The 16,310-nt window shown below is 43.6% G+C and overlaps 1 protein-coding gene across 2 annotated transcripts in view; it reads left to right on the top strand.

Moving 5' to 3' along the window:
- CNNM2 (cyclin and CBS domain divalent metal cation transport mediator 2) overlaps positions 1-16,310 on the top strand; it is a 227,019-nt gene that overhangs the window by 162,727 nt on the left and 47,982 nt on the right. For both annotated transcript variants that reach the window (XM_089690244.1, XM_089690243.1), the window contains exon 2: positions 16,074-16,217. In XM_089690244.1, the coding sequence (XP_089546370.1) occupies positions 16,074-16,217 (144 nt within the window). The remainder of the gene's footprint in view (positions 1-16,073; positions 16,218-16,310) is intronic.

The following is a 16,310-nucleotide window of genomic DNA, read 5'->3' as shown; positions in this document are numbered from 1 at the left end:
AGGAGGAGAAGTGCAGGTGGCATGCTGGGGTGAGTGCAGTGCTGTTCGTGTCAGGGGAGGTGAAGGGATACGGGTCAGGGCGAGGTGATGTGGAGAGTCTGTATCACCGTGGAGGAGTCCACTAGAGTCCTTCTGTAGCTGCAATCTGTGAGTGCAGTATGCTGGCGTCCGAGGGGTCTTCAGTGGGTCCGGTGGATCGGCGAGTGGAGGGGTCGTAGGGTGCGATGTCTGGGGGTGTTGGTAGGCACAGCGTCTGGTGATGTTGGCGGCTCGGTGGCTGGAGATTCGCTGGGTGGTCCGGGAGATTCGCTGGGCGACGTCTTGATTCGCTGGGTGGTCCGGGTGTTGGGTGTCCAGAGGTGGTAGCTGGGTGCCCGGTAGCTGGGTGTTGGGTGTCCAGGGGTGGTAGCTGGGTGCCCGGTAGCTGGGTGTCCAGGGGCGGTAGCTGGGTGCAGGGTGACCAGGGGTGGGCCCAGAACCGATGTATGGGTTGGGCAGCGGAGCAGCAATCAGTGGGCCTGAGCTGATTCCTGGTGGTCAGGGATGGACACAGGGCTAGTGGGGAGGGCCCTGCGTAGGCTGGCAGGTCTGTGGGGATCGGTGGTGGCAGCTTACCCGTTCTGGTGGTGCTGCCGTGCAGGTATCCTGGGGTGGTCCTGGGCTGCTGTCAGCTTGGTGGTCCTTGCTTGCTGTTCCTGGTGGTCCAGGGTAGTCAATGAAGAACCAGGGCTGATGGGGAGGGCCCTGGGCAGGCAGGCAGGTCGGTGGTACCCGGTGATCAGAGCGGAGACGGTCCGGGCGGATGTCCGGCGATGCGGTCCGGTCGCGGCAAAAAAAACGGTGTTATTTTTAATCCTACTACTACAGTAGTAGGACAAAAGATCAGTCCAAGCGGCAGGCAAAAAACGTGGTCAATTAACAAGCCAAGGTCAGTTCAGATGGTAGGCAGAAACGTGGTTCACAGTTTAGATGGCAAGCAGAGGTTTCGTCCATAAACAGGCCAGGGTCAGTTCCAGAGCAGACAGAGATATGGTCAGTTTAGGCGGCAGGCAGAGGTGTGGTCGAATAACAGGCCAGGTTCAGTTCCAGAACAGGCAGAGGTAAGGTCAGTTTAGGCAGCAGGCAGTGGCGTTGTCAAATAACAGGCTAGGGTCATTTCAGGAGCAGGCAGAGGCATGAGGTGTAAATGGCAGGAAATTCAGAATTCTGTTTACCATACTTCACTAATATTGTAGAGAAGTATGGTAATGGTGGAAACAATCACCTATGCAGAGGCCTGGTTGGGAAGGACACTGAGGACAATAAAAACTGGTGTCTCGTCTAACTCCTTTTCTGAAGCACATCCTACATTTTTTTTTTTTTTCCATCTTTGACCTCTTTCTCCGGGAGGGACTTTTTCAGGAAGCTGGAGTTTGTGGAGTCTACTCACTGCATCTGAGCAAACACTTTCTGGTGAGCCTCCAGGGTACAAAAGGGCAGAGACAGTTTCCTCCTGATAGTGAAGAAAGAACACGGGTGTCTTAATGGATTTTTGGTAGATCACATATGTATTATAAATTGCCAATTTTAAAATATAAATGGAGACTTTTTTTGTACCAATGGTGGATTCTTCTTACAGAAATGTAGGGCTGGATCATCTGATCATTGAAGTCAACTCTCCCCATGAACAAATTATAATCATGGACACATTCTGGTTTTTGGATTGTGCCATTTCTTCTGGTGATTTGCACATGGGTGTCATTATGAATTGATGAGAGCATGTAGAGGTCTCTTTTGTCCCTCCAATTAATAGCCAATATCTCTTTGTTCCACAATCTCACCGACACCCCTCACTGTAGTCTTGTGTTTACCAGCTTTTGCGGGAATCCCTTCCTATTCGCTCTCACGGTGCCACGTGCTATTGTTCTCCTTCAGTGAAGATTGCGAAAAACGCGCAAGCTGGTGTAAAAATTATCAACATATAGATGATAACCCTTTTCAAGGAGTGGAAATACAAGCTCCCAAACGACTTTTCCACTTGCTTCAATGTAATTTGGGCATTCAGGGGGATGCAGTTGGGTGTCTTTTCCTTCAGACATGAGGTAGGCATACACGTACCCCGTGGCTCTGTCACATCATTTATAGAGTGTAACACAGTGGCTAAATGGTTACCACTTCCGCCTGGCAGTACTAGGGTCGTTAGTTCGAATCCCAGCCACGGCACCTCCTGCCTGGAGTTTGCATGTTCTCCCTGTGCCTGCGTGGGTTTTCTCCGGGTACTCCGGTTTCCTCCCACACTCCAAAGACATGCTGGTAGGTTAATTGGCTCCTGTCTAAATTGTCCCTAGTATGTGTATGTATGAATGTGAGTTAGGGACCTTAGATTGTACGCCCCTTGAGGGTTAGGGACTGATGTGAATGTACAATATATATGTAAAGCGCTGCGTAAATTGACAGCGCTATATAAGTACCTGGAATAAATAATAAATAACCCCATATCAGGCCCTTTTGCTGGGGATAAACTGCTTGAAGCTCAGCCTGCCAGTGAAGGGGACAAGCGACTCATGCACGCAGATATTTTTGTCCGGGGCAAATAATTGGTCGACTTTATCGGAGAAAAAATTAAGGAGTGTCCGAATTTTATATAATTTATCATATGCTGGTTCATTTTGGGGAAGGCACTGGGTGTTATCGTTGTAATGGACCGCATGATCATTAGATATCTTGTTCTGGACCTGACTGATGAGTAAATTGGCAATTGATGGATTGGGTGGGTAGACCAGTAGGAGTGTAATTTGAATTTTTTTTGTGAGTCCCATATTAAATGTCTGGCCCAAAAAGGTTCTAAATTCCTCCACTGTTAACTGCTTCCATTCAGAGCATAACTTGAATATGGGTTGGTGGCTATGGATTGTTGGGCATAGAGGTTGCACAGAGGTTGTTCAGGTCCACAACTGAATTTAGCAAGTCATTGGTAAAAATTAAATTAAAAAAATCAACGGGGGGCAAAATTTTCTGTGTTCACCTGGACTCCTGGCTGGGCAGGAAAAGGGGGGATGTTAGCTGCTCCAGAGTTAGGGGAAAGCCATAGGGGTTTTTTAAGGGCATATGGAAGAGCGGCATGGGTCCTAACCCTTTGGGGCTGAGGTGACACCCCACTAGTACCTGGTCTTTCTTGAGGTTCTCCACTTCTGGTGGAAGCCACTGCTCTACTAGTGGATGCCACTGCGCTACTTGTGGTTGCCTGCTCCTCACCAGAATGCCGTCGTTTGGTGGGTACACTTTCCTCCTCCTCCGATTCTGTAGCAGACCCACTGCTTAAAACTGCGTAATCCAAATCAGAATCAGACCCAGAGAGCTTCCCGCTTCTCTTGTCGGTCATGATTAAGATTTGGTAGGCCTCCTCACAGGAAAATAATTTTTTAGACATACTGGGACAGATGAGGCTGCACTGCTGGGTGCTGATGATGCTGCTCTAATGAGGCTGTACTGCTGGGTGCTGATGAGGCTGCACTGCTGGGTGCTGATGATGCTGCTGCTGGGTGCTGATGGGGGTGCGCTGATGGGTGTTGAGGAGGGTGCACTGATGGGTGCTGATGTGAAGTGATGAGGCTGCACTAATGGGCATTGATGAGGTTGCACTGATGTGCAATAATGCACTGAACTGATAAACTGCCACTGATGTGCACTGATGGGTGCTAATGAGGATCCACTGATAGGGTGGCACTGATGTGTATGAATAAGTGGCACTGATGTACACTGATAAGCTGCAGTAATTAGTTAGCACTGATGGTAACTGATGAGCACTGATGTGCACCGATAAGTTGCAGTGATGAGGCAGCACTGATAAGCTGCAGTGATGAAGCGGCACTGATGAGCTGCAGTGATAAGGCAGCACTGGTGGACACTGCTGAGCCCTCACTAATGGGCACTGCTGAGCCCTCACTGATGGGCACTGATGTGCACTGATGAGCATTGATATGCACAGGTGGGCACTGATGAGCACTGATATGCACAGCTGGGCACCGATGAGCACTGATGTGCACAGATGGGCACTGGTGAGCACAGATAGGCACTCACTGGTGGGCACTGATGAGCACAGATGGGCACTGACAGGCACCGATGGGCACCAATGAGCACTTATGGGTGCTGATATGCACTCACTGGTGGGCACAGATGTGCACTGATGAGCACAGATAGGCACTGATATGCGTTCACTGATGGGCACTGATGAGCACAGATAGGCACTGATGAGCACACTCACAGTTTTAGGAACTGATTCTCTCTCCTCTCCTCACACTCGGTATTGGTGTGAGGAAAGGAGAGAGAAAACCCAGCCATGACCCTGCTGTGTTTACATTTGTGATCGCTCTGTCCAATGAAGAGCAATCACAATGGAAACATCCGCTGTAATTGGCTGTTCACCCCCCCCCCCCCCCCCATCCCCTCTTCGTGATGTACTGTGTCCGAGGGGCACAGCCATAACTTACAGTTCCCAATGCGCGGTGCCGGGGGTGCGCAGGAAGCGCGATCACAGGAGGACATCATATGATGCCCTCCCAGAAGTGGCTGGCCACGGTGAAGCCGTCATTTGGTTGTCTTCGGTCGGCAAGTGGTTAAATGATAGAGACAGAAAATCAGCCAAAAATCCAGAAAAAAACACATGATACAAATGTTATCAATTGAGTTGCAGTTCAGTGAGTAAAATAAGTATTTGATCCCCCTACCAACCAACAATAATTCTGCCTGCCTCCCACAAACTGGCTATGTGCTCATGCGGTACACAGATTAGTCATGTCAATTTAAGAAGGTGCTCGTGACGACAACTCATTATGTGTGTAAAAGACTCCTGTCCACAGAATCTTCTATTTAAACCTTGCCATTATGGGCAAGATCAAAGAGCTGTCAAATGACGTCAAGGACAAGATATTGTAGACCAGCACAAAGCTGGAATGGGCTACAAGGCTAGCAACAAGAAGCTTGGTGAGGAGAAAACTGTTGGAGCGATTATTCACAAATGGAATAAATTGAAAAATAACCATCAATTGCCCACAGTCTGGAGCTCCATGCAGGATTTCACCTCATGGGGTAAGGATGATCATGAGAAAAGTGAGGGATCAGTCCAGAACTAAACGGGAGGAGCTTGTGAATGATCTCAAGGCAGCTGGGACCACAGTCACCTAACAAACCATTGGTAACACAGTACACCGCCATGGATTTAAATCCTGCAGCGCCTGTAAGGTCCCCCTCCTCAGGAAGGCACATGTACAAGCCCGTCTAAAGTTTTCCAATGAACATCTAAATGACTTGAAGGATTGGGAGAAAGAGCTGTGGTCAGATGAGATCAAAATTGAGCTTTATGGCATTAACTCAACTCGCCGTGTTTGCAGGAAGAAAAATGCTGACACTGACTCTAAGAACACTGTCCCTACAGTCAAGCATGGAGGTGGAAACATGCTTTGGGGCTGTTTCTCTGCTAAAGGTACAGGCCGACTTTGCCGCATTGAGGGCCAATGGACGTGGCTATGTATTATAAAATCTTGCATGAGAACCTTCTTCTGTCAGCCAGAACACTGAAGATGGGTCGTGGATCCTGTATGACAATGACCCAAAACATACTGCCAAGGCAACAAAGGAGTGGCTCAAGAAGAAGCACATCACATTAAGGTCATGGAGTGGCCTAACCAGTCTCCAGACCTTAATCTTATAGAAAATTTATGGAGGGAGCTGAAATTTCGAGTTGCCAAGTGACAGCCAAGAAACCTTTATGATTTAGAGAAGATCTGTAAAGAAGAGTGGACCAAAATCCCTCCTGAGATGTGTGCAAACCTGGTAACCAACTACAAGAAACGGCTTACCTCTGTGCTTGCCAACAAGGGTTTCTCCACCAAGTACTAAGTCATGTTTTGCTTGGGGATAACATACTTATTTAAAGCGGAGCTCCACCCAAAAGGGGAAGTTCCGCTTTAATGCTTTGTCCCCCGTTTCCCATTAAGGATTGGCATCTTTGGGGAGCGGGTACCCAAATTTGACAGGTACCAGCTCCCACTTACGCTGTGATCGCCTAGGCGGTCAGAAGTGGAAGCCGTCCTCCCCCCCCGCCCTAGTCTTCTGGGACACGTGACAGGTTCCAGAAGACTACGGGGCCATTCACAAAGCGCAGCGCTTCTCGCGCATGCGCAGCGGGCACCCGGCTGTGAAGCCACAAGCTGTCACAGCTGGGCACCCACACTGAAGATGCTGGTGTCAGGGAGAGAAGACGGACAGTGAAACCAGCGGTGGTAAGAGACAGGTGAGTGGCTGTATTTTTTTGTAGCTGCTGGCTTTTTTTTTTTTTTTCAGGTGGAACTCCGCTATAACTCGCTGAACTGCAACTCAATTTATAATATTTGTATCATGTGTTTTTTTTTCAGGATTTTTGGTGGGCATTCTGTCTCTATCATTTAAAATACACCAATGATAAAAATGATAGACCCTTCATTTCTTTGTAAGTGGGCAAACTTACAAAATCTGCAGGAGATTAAAAAATTGTTTTCCCAACTGTATAATATACTTTGCCATCTCTTTACTAATGCTATCAGCAGAAGGATTAAAAATAGTCGATGTCGACTGAGAGAGTGCAGTTCCGCTTTAAGCAGTGCTAGCAGGCTTCAGCACTTCTTGAAGCTTGTTAAAAGCCTGCTAGTAACTTGCTTAAAGCGGCAATCAACACTTCCTTTAGGATCTATATTCAACATTTATGAACTATAGCCCAATGGTACTTTAAAAGCTTCAACAAAGCTTTTCTGACAGCTCTGAATTTGTTTTTCTTTTCTTTGTCAAAGCTTGCTGTTCACACTGCTCTTATACAAGCTGAAGCCTGTGTGAAACAGGCCTAAAAGCAGCACCCTGGAGAGAGAAAAAAAAATCTTGTCTTGTTTTTGTTTGCAGCACATGTATGAATGTGAAAGAGAGAAGATTTTAAAGAGTTGCAGCTGACATGTTGAAACACTTAGCTGTACACTTTGTGTTTTCTATATAAAGCCTGCTAGGATGTTCACACTTACATGTCTGGCACTCTTTAATTTTCTTTGTTCTGGAAAATATCCCCTTTGAACCTGTTAAAACCTTTTAATGTACTTAAATGTTTCCATCACATGCCCCCCTTTTACTCCCCTCTAAGCTGTGTATATTAAGTCACCTGAGTCTCTCTTGGAAAGCCTTGTATTTAATTCCCGCTGATATTTACTATGCTGTTTACAAAATAATAGCAATAGCAGAGATCTACCAGGGGTGACATACTTGCCAAGTTGGCCACCAGTGCAGATAGGCCTGCTGTAGTTTTTCTGGCTATTTATAAACCTTCGATTGGGAATTGGTTAGGATTAACATATAGGAACTTCCACTGCTGACGTTTGCACTGCACCCTTTTCCTTGTTTTGGCAATTACCATGTTGCTGACAATTGCTTCAGCGTTTTGTATAGATGAGATTAAAGGATTAGTTCACCTTTTGGAGAAAAATAATAAATGCACATTTTTTTTGCAGGTGAAAAAAATGTGCATGTATTATTTTTGTCCAAAGGAGCCTGGAAAGCATTGCACCAGTGATCAGTAGATCACTGATGCCATGCAGGTCTCCTGCAGATCTGTCAGAATATCTGTTTATCGTATGGGATATACAAGCAAGCAGATATTCTGACAGGAAACTTCAATGAACTACCACGGCACTCCACGGCGCCGTGGTAGTTCATTGAAAACTACAAGCCCACAGCCACTAAGGCTGTCAGGACTTCCAGTTCATTCATTAATGGAAGTCCATGAATGAATGCCGTGGGCGTGTGGATGGAGCCCCGCATGGCTCTGCTGTTTTCAAATCTGACAGTACGAGGAGACGTTTCTCTGTATTACCTGTCAGAGGGAGGGGGGTCACAGGTGTGGCTGCAGCTATGGGAACATGTTACATGTTCCACACTAAAAAGGCTGGAACATGTAATATCTTCCCAAAGGTGAACTTATCCTTTAAAGGAGAATTTCAACCTCTTAATCAACAATGACTATTTTTAATCCATATGCTGTTAGCATTAGTAATTAGATAGAAAGGTATGTTATATTAGCTTGTTTTAATTTTTTAACAGTTCTTCAGTTACTTCCTGGTTTCCAAGCTTAGGCAAATGATGTTATACATCCCAAGAGTCTTCAGGAGGGGCGAAAGGGCTTTATCAGATAAGTACACCCTCCTGCCTGCATGCCTGAGCTAAGGTCAAATGGATTCCAGGAAGTAAATGCTACATGAATCATCTGCTTAGTCAAGATGACCATGGTAAGAATTGCTAGGGGGGATTTTTCAATCTGATTTCTCAAGAAAATAAAGCATGGAGACATGGATGGATGGGAGAGTTTGCTTTGAATATGAAAAATGAATTAATGTGTCCCAGAAGATTGCGGGGAGGGAGAGGGAGAGAGGAGGAGAACTTCCACTTGGATCGTCTAGGGCAGTGGTCGGCAAGCCGCGGCTCGCGAGCCACATGCGGCTCTTTACACACTTTAATGCGGCTCTTTTGTGTGCCTGGCGCCCGCTCCCCTCCCTCCTCTCGGGCGGCCGTCCCAAAAGTCAGGACTCTGCAGCTAGCCCAGCAATGGGCAAACTACGGCCCGGCGGACCTTTTAATCCGGCCCGCGGAGCGTGGCAAACATTGGCTGTCAGGATGTAGGCGGGGCAGCGTGACGAACTCCTCTCCTCTCACAGTCCGCCCTGAAGACCAGAACGGCGCGGGAACACGGCGAGAGGAACGCGCGGAGCAAAGGTAAGTGAATTGACACAATATGGGGAATGAATTACTATAGGGGGGATGAATTACTATAGGGGGGATGAATTACTATAGGGGGGATGAATTACTATATGGGGGAGGAATTACTATAGGGGGGATGAATTACTATATGGGGGATGAATTACTGTGGGGGATGAATTACTATATGGGGGATGAATTACTATGGGGGATGAATTACTATATGGGGGATGAATTACTATGGGGGATGAATTACTATGGGGGATGAATTACTATATGGGGGATGAATTACTATGGGGGATGAATTACTATGGGGGATGAATTACTATATGGGGGATGTATTTTCAGTTTTAAAAATGTGGCTCTCAAAATAAATTTCAATTGTGGTTTTGGCGAGATTTGGCTCAGTTGAAAAAAAAGGTTGCCCACCACTGGTCTAGGGGATCTGAGCAAAAATGGGAGTGAGTTCCTGTCAAAACCAGGTATCCGTTCCCCAGCTAAGGAGGCCTTAGACTGGGTTCACACTAATGTGGTGCGGGACACCGCATGTAAATTTACACAAGAATTTCACAGCAAAGTCTGTGAGGTGCGATTTGAGCCATACATTTTGTATGGCTCAAATTGTGTTCGCACCAAAAATGTACAGGACCTTTTTTTTTTCATGTGCATCTGAATTGCATCACATAGCTGTTCTCACCTATGCAATGCAATTTCTGTCAATCTGCGATCTGTTTCGAGGTGTTATTAATTTAACATTGATACCCACACCAGATCACATGAACAGCATGGGGTTGTGATGTGGGACACACGCAGGATTTTCAGTATTTCCTGCATCAATGTGACCCAGGAGTTAATGTGTTACTAAACCCAGGACCCTGCATTCACTATATCTGGTCTCCCACAGTACACAGAACATGGAAGTACAATTATTTTAGTAAATATAAACTGCTAAATAGCTTTCCTCATCAGCAGTTAGAGTAGTCTTGTGACTTCTATCAGTGTCCAGCCGAGCACATGTTAAAGGTTGTAAGAGGCATTTTCATTTTGCTCTAGCAGGATGCAGGACGACCCCTGACCTATGTCTGGACAGTGCTGATTTCCCCTGTGCTGATCACATGCACTCTCCCAAAAAAAAAAAAAAAACCTCTCTGAGCATGTGCAGAGTGACTTCACATGATATGTCTTATCAGGCGATCAGAGGGGGACACAGGAAGAAGGGGAGGATCAGAGAAGTCAGGATCAAACAGCGTTTTTACACAATGTAGGGGATTAACCCCTTAGGTTCCATGGTAAGTATAACAAGCATGCTTTACTGCATATACGGACTGATTTTACTGTTGTGGGCTTAGTAACAGTTTAAAGCGGAACTTCCCCTTTTGGGTGGAGCTCTGCTTCAATTAGAATGTAATAAAGCCAGAAAGACAGGCCACCAATATTTTGAGCTGAAGGTCAGCAAAGTCATCCCAGGTACCTTTGCTGTTCTTTTTGCTGTAACTGAAATTTCCTGCCATCTAAACTAGAATCTCTGTAAGAAAAGAAACTTCTCCCCTTGCCTTTGCGAGGTGGATGAACCCTCACTGAGGGAAACAGATTTGTGCATTATTTGCTTCATTGATTGATACTGGGCGCTAACCTCATCCTTTGCTTTTGAGTCAGAAAATATTCTCTAGGAATGTGATCCTGCCTTTGTGATGCACATATTTGTATTCATATAATAAAAACAAGGAGGAATGTAAAATATCTTCCTAAAAATCCTTGCAGCATAGGTTGTTGATGTATTTTTAAGCGCTCCTTAGTTTACACTCAAATCTAAGTCCTGTTTTGCAGCTCTTTTGCCCCTAGTACTTTGATTTTATTTTTCTGAGGCTTTGCTCATTCAGCTGCTTTGGATCTGGAGCAAACCCGACTGCCTTGAATGAGCACCACATTGTAGGTTATGGTAGTAACCCAAGACTCTTTGGCACATATTGTGATTTTGTTACATGGTACTATTTCAATATACACGCCTTTTGAGAGTTTTTATTATGACTCCTGACTGTGTAGATAACTTGCAATATTATAAAATGATACAATGATTCACACCCTAAAATTCCACAGCTTTCTCTCTGCCCTGGGAAGACAAGTTTTACAGTTCTCTCACAGAGGACATTGTATCATTGCTCAGATGTGGATGGTACAGCCAACTGTGCTAGAATATTGCATTGCATTTTGTAAAGTGCTGGGCAAGGCAGGAAACCGAACTTAGAACAACCTATCAGTACAACAATCAGTAATCTGTTTGGTTTTGTACATGTGATGTGTGCTTCCAGTCTATATGTAATTTATAATGTCCACATTCACATACATATTCAGTGTTCTCTGTAATTAGGAATTTTAAAGTACCCTGCACTGTCCCCACATGGGGCTTATGTCTCAGAGTAGTGGAATTCCCGCTTGGAAATTCTTTCCTTTTACCCTTGGAGGACCAAGGGACGTATTTGTCCCATGTTTTTAATTGCCTGTATCATCTGATTAAGAACTTAAAATACTTTTTTTTTTTTTTTTTTGGTTTGAGTCAAAATATTAGTTCTTAACAACAAATGGTTCTAGCTTTTTGCCAATTATTTCATGAAAAGGCTTAGTTACAGCAACTGAAGTGTACAAACGTTAAAAACAAAAAATTGATTCTTTTGGTGTTCCGTGATCTTACGGTCCTCAAAGGGTTAAAGGATAAGTTCACCTTTAAAAAAAAATATATATATAAATGCACATTTTTTGCAGGTAAAAAAGGTGCATTGCTCCCACGATCAGCAGATTGCAGGTTCAATGCTTGGCTTCTGCAGATTGTCAGTGCAAGCTGTCTGCTCGTAGTTCGTACAAACAGGCAGTTACTGAGTGACAGGAGGAATCAATGGACTACGAGAATGCTGTCAGAATCCACTGAGAACTGTAAGCCATCAGCCACAAAGTCTGTCGATACTTGTAGTTCATTCATTCACAGCTCTGTGTGGAGGTAGAGCCCCCACACAGCTGTGCTCTTTTCAGATTATAATGGCAGGTGCAAGATCCCTCACCTGCTGTCAGGGAGGGGGAGAGCTGCAGGAGATGGAACATGTTACATGTAACATGGTTCCAAAGGTGAACTTAGCCTTTAAGTGGTTTTCCCGAAAAGATCTAAATGGTGTGAGGAAATGGCAACGCTGCCCAGAGATGAGGCTGTATGTACTTCATGCTGTTTGCCAAAAAATGTCAGTGTTATCCTATCCACCTGCCTTCCTTTTTTCCCCATATGCTAGGTTGGTCTAGAATAGGGTTGTCAAACCTTTTGACTTTCCAGGGCCATATTGGAGGAAGAGGAATTGTCGTGGGCCACACAGAAAACACTCTAACAATAAGGACAGCTGATGAGCAGAAAAAGTCTGGCAGATCACAAGTTGACCAACACTGATGTAGAAAATGTACCTATATGTGTAATAAAACTTTTATTTTATATTATAAAAGTAAAAGAGGGCAACATAAAATTAGTGTGATATTTGACATTGTTTTTGATAAAGTAATGCATCAGTATCTGGTTTGATGGATGTAGCTCAATTAATTCTAGAGGTGCTCATCACAAATTTTGGTTCTAATTTTGCCCTTCATGTGCTTCATCCTTGAAAATAGTTGCTCACAAATATAGATGCTGCTGAAAAGTGATGACATGAATAAGGCATGATTGTGAAAAGTGGGATATTTTACTTTGGGAAGATAAAACATGCATGTGTTCTCGGAGTGTAAATGCATTATTACAAAATAACCGGGAAAAAAATTAGCATTTTTAAGCAAGTTTACGATTTTGTGCTGGTCTGCATTCATATAGTCTTCTTGGGCCTAGGTTGGGCACCCCTGGTCTAGAAGGATCACAGTGGCTTAACAGACGAGTCAACAATTGGGGATTACTGTCTTAAGGGCTAACAAGATATTTACACTCCCACAACAGGGACATTGCCAATGACATTGTAAAATCCTATAGACACAAGAATGCAGTTTCCTGATCCTGCCAGTTTCAAGCACATCTTTTAGTGATGTTTATTAGGTCTGTGAGCAACAGGAGATCTTTCTGACCAATCATTCTCATGTAAATGGTTGGTCATCTGATGCATTTGTTTTAAGATTCAACACAAAAAGAATTGTCCCATAGCCAATCACCATCTGATTTGTAGTCAGGCATTATCATTTTTTGTTGTGCAGCTCCCCCCATTGTTTCATTCAGTTTTGTTTGTTTTCATTATCATTTTCTATATAATCTATCCCTGTCCACTTTTCAGTACATTTTTTAGTGTCCATTGTACTGTATTTTTACTTATTTTCACTATTCATTTGGGCATCACAGCACATGAAAATGTACAGAAAATCAGATATGGCTCATTTTTACTAACACACTGCAACACTTTGCACATATGTGAACAGGCTCTTTAGATTTTATGTATTTTTATGGCACATGCTTTTTTATGCATTCCATAAAGCCCATAGTGCAAAGGTGTGAACCAGGCCTTAAAGTTTCATTATAGATATTTGTGGTCTTCGCTATTCAATCAATAATTAAACCTGATCTCCCTTCAATAGAAAATCTTGGTCCTCAGCTGGTATGTAAAGTATGTCTATCTGCATTTAAATTAGTGGCTCCAAGACAATCAGATTATATAGCAGTTATTTGGTGAGAATATAACTGGAGCGAAATGGAAACTTCATTTTAAGTCTAATATTAGACCCTGCTTTGGAAAATTCCTATTAAATGATCACAAGCTGAGAATAGCTAAAGAATTTCAACTTTCAGCAAAGAGCATTCACCAGGAATTTTTAACCACTTACGACAGACCCTGGGAAAATGATATTTATTGTGCTGCTCTATTGTTTATGTCAGCTAGAAAGCGAGCTCTTCATTCTTGGATTTATTTAATGCTTGCACTAAATTAGCCTGGCAAAGTATTATTTTTGTCTGGTTTGTGGGCAAATTTATTATTTCTGTCCTCTGTTCATCACAAAAACTAAATTCCTGCTATTTTGGTTCTATGCCATACATGGCACGAGTTTTCATATGGGACTCTGGGCTTTCAGTTCTTGGCATGGTGCTGCAAAGATCCGTAAGCGTGATGGGATCTTTCCTCAAATGCTGTGATAATGTTTATAGCTCTTAAATTATTCTGATAAATTTAGCAAGCTTTGCAACTTTACCGCTTGCTGATAATTACCTGGGATTAGACTGCACTTCTGAGCAGCAGAAATTCTCAGGTAACCAAGGAGATATTGGAATGAGGCATACATGCCTCCCTTTATCCCAAGCCACTTCTGAATTTGTAAAAAACGGCTGCCACTAAGAATGAGCTTGGTCAGTAAAACTAGGTGTATTCATAGTAATTCACCTTTTTTACTTCAAGTGGTTGTAAATCCTTACATATACCCAGTATAGTGACCAGCCTCAGGTGACACACAGAGATGAAACAAATCCTCCTACATATGAAACAGAGAGCAAAAAAGTGAGCGCTTTAGATGGACAAGCAGCTGAAACACACAGGATAACCAAAAAAATCCTCACATGAAAATACAAAATAAAGTGCAGCGCTAAAAATATAAATGTGACATAAAAATATATATAAAAAAGTCCCAATAAAGGTGACCTCGGGTAACAATGCACACTGACCAGAAGTGCACATAAATAGTGCAATGCTCCTCCATATGTTATACCTGCCCAGGGGTGAGCTGACAACTCATTGGGCCCCTGGGCAATAGGGCCCCTGTGTCCTTGCCCAAACTCAAAAAAGCCTATGAAAAAGGTACCAGGGGCATCTCATCCCCTACTGACCTCGGGCAGTGCCCGAGTTTCCATATGGTCAGTCCGCTCCTGTGCCTGCCTATCTGCAATCTTCTGTATATTTGTTCAAAGTGCTGAATTTATAAGACCTCATGCACACAGGGTGTTTTTGCAGCCACTTTTAGGGGCGTCAGGTTTTTTTTTTGTTTTTTTTTTTTGCTGCTTCTATACGGCCCTCTGTTATGTGTCCATGCATACATAGACTTTTAGAAGCTTAGTAGCAATTGCATTTGCCAGCAGGAAAAAAAACCAGGGCCAGTGCATCCAGGAGCAGCAGCATTTTGGCAGAAAAAATGCTTGAGGTGGCTTCACACCTAAACACTAGTCGCTTTTAGCGTTAATTCATTTCAGTGGCTAGAATAAATTATCATTCTGGCCAATGAAATGCATTAACACCCAAGCGCTCGACACTTGTAAACGTGCCTAAACACTTCTAAAAGCGTTAGATACTTTTAAAAGCATCAGGCGCTTTTTCTGCAAAAATGCTGCTGCCAGAGGACAGCTTCTAAGAGAGTTTTTTTGTTTTTTTTTTTTTTTAACATCCTGTCATTTTGCTGGAGGTCCCTCCCCTGTCACCATTTTTCTCTTGGTGTCAGGAAAGCTTGTCAGAAGTGACTCATGCTGATAGGGGAGGAACGGAGCAGCAGACAGAAATGACATTTAGTGCAAAGAAGCAGTGCTTCTAGTCCTCTGCTACGGGTCACGTTTAAAATAAAAGAAAAACAGCCTTTTTTAATGCAAAGTAAAAATAAATAATATGCATAAGCTGTTTTAAATCATCATACAAATATATATTTTAAGTAAAATCTATAATATTTTTTGGCAGTAGCATGGTGTGGGCAGATTTCTGCCCCTCCAGCAAGTGTCTTAGAATAACAGGCAGGTAAAGTCTATACCTATAAATATGTAATATCCCACCCCCATTGTGTTTAGCCACCCCCATTGTGGTTTTATGCCCACGTGTGTGACTCTGTAGTCACATGGACTGTTCAGATGTGAGAGGGTGAAAATGCTCAGGGTAGTAATACACTGAAAACTGAGCATGTGCACTAGCTGCCTACATTGCTCTGCAAAATCCCAAACTGCATTGGAGACATGGACAGGAGGGGGAGATAGAGAACAGCAGAATCAACCAGGCTTTTTGCAGAAAACAGAAAACTAATCTCATAATGAATGAGTATGAACAACATGTAATACAGCATTTATTGATAGTTTTTAATGATGTGGGTTTAGTGACACTTTAAAGATGAATGCCAGGCATAGTATATTTTTACATAGGACATTGTTCTAGCTTGAACCAATGTAACTTTGTATATACTATAGAGGAGGTATACTGGCCAGATCACCAGGTGAAAACAGGGAAAGCGACCTAAGAAAAGAAAACTAATGCAGCCAGCGCTATTTTTTTTTCTAAATTCTAAGTTTACCTAAATCAAAAAGAAAAACCATGACAATGTGTTAGATCCAGAGTAAATCATGGTATGTTTTCTTCCTGCAGGTAAATCTCACTTGGCGATTGTACAGAGGGTGAACAATGAAGGAGAAGGGGACCCGTTTTATGAGGTGCTCGGAATTGTTACCCTTGAAGATGTTATTGAAGAAATTATCAAATCTGAAATCCTAGATGAGACTGATCTATACAGTGAGTTAAAATCAGGAAGCTGGATTGAAGCTATGTATTTTTTCTTTAGTTTAGGAGTTTCTATATTATGTTTGTGTCACCAGCAAGAGCTGC

Source organism: Staurois parvus, unplaced genomic scaffold (genome assembly GCF_062004578.1).
Source record: "Staurois parvus isolate SC_StPar_1 unplaced genomic scaffold, SC_StPar_1.0 ptg000525l, whole genome shotgun sequence".
Classification (NCBI taxonomy): domain Eukaryota; kingdom Metazoa; phylum Chordata; class Amphibia; order Anura; family Ranidae; genus Staurois; species Staurois parvus.
The sequence above is the reverse complement of the archived record's forward strand: the minus strand, read 5'-3'. Positions and strand labels throughout refer to the sequence as shown.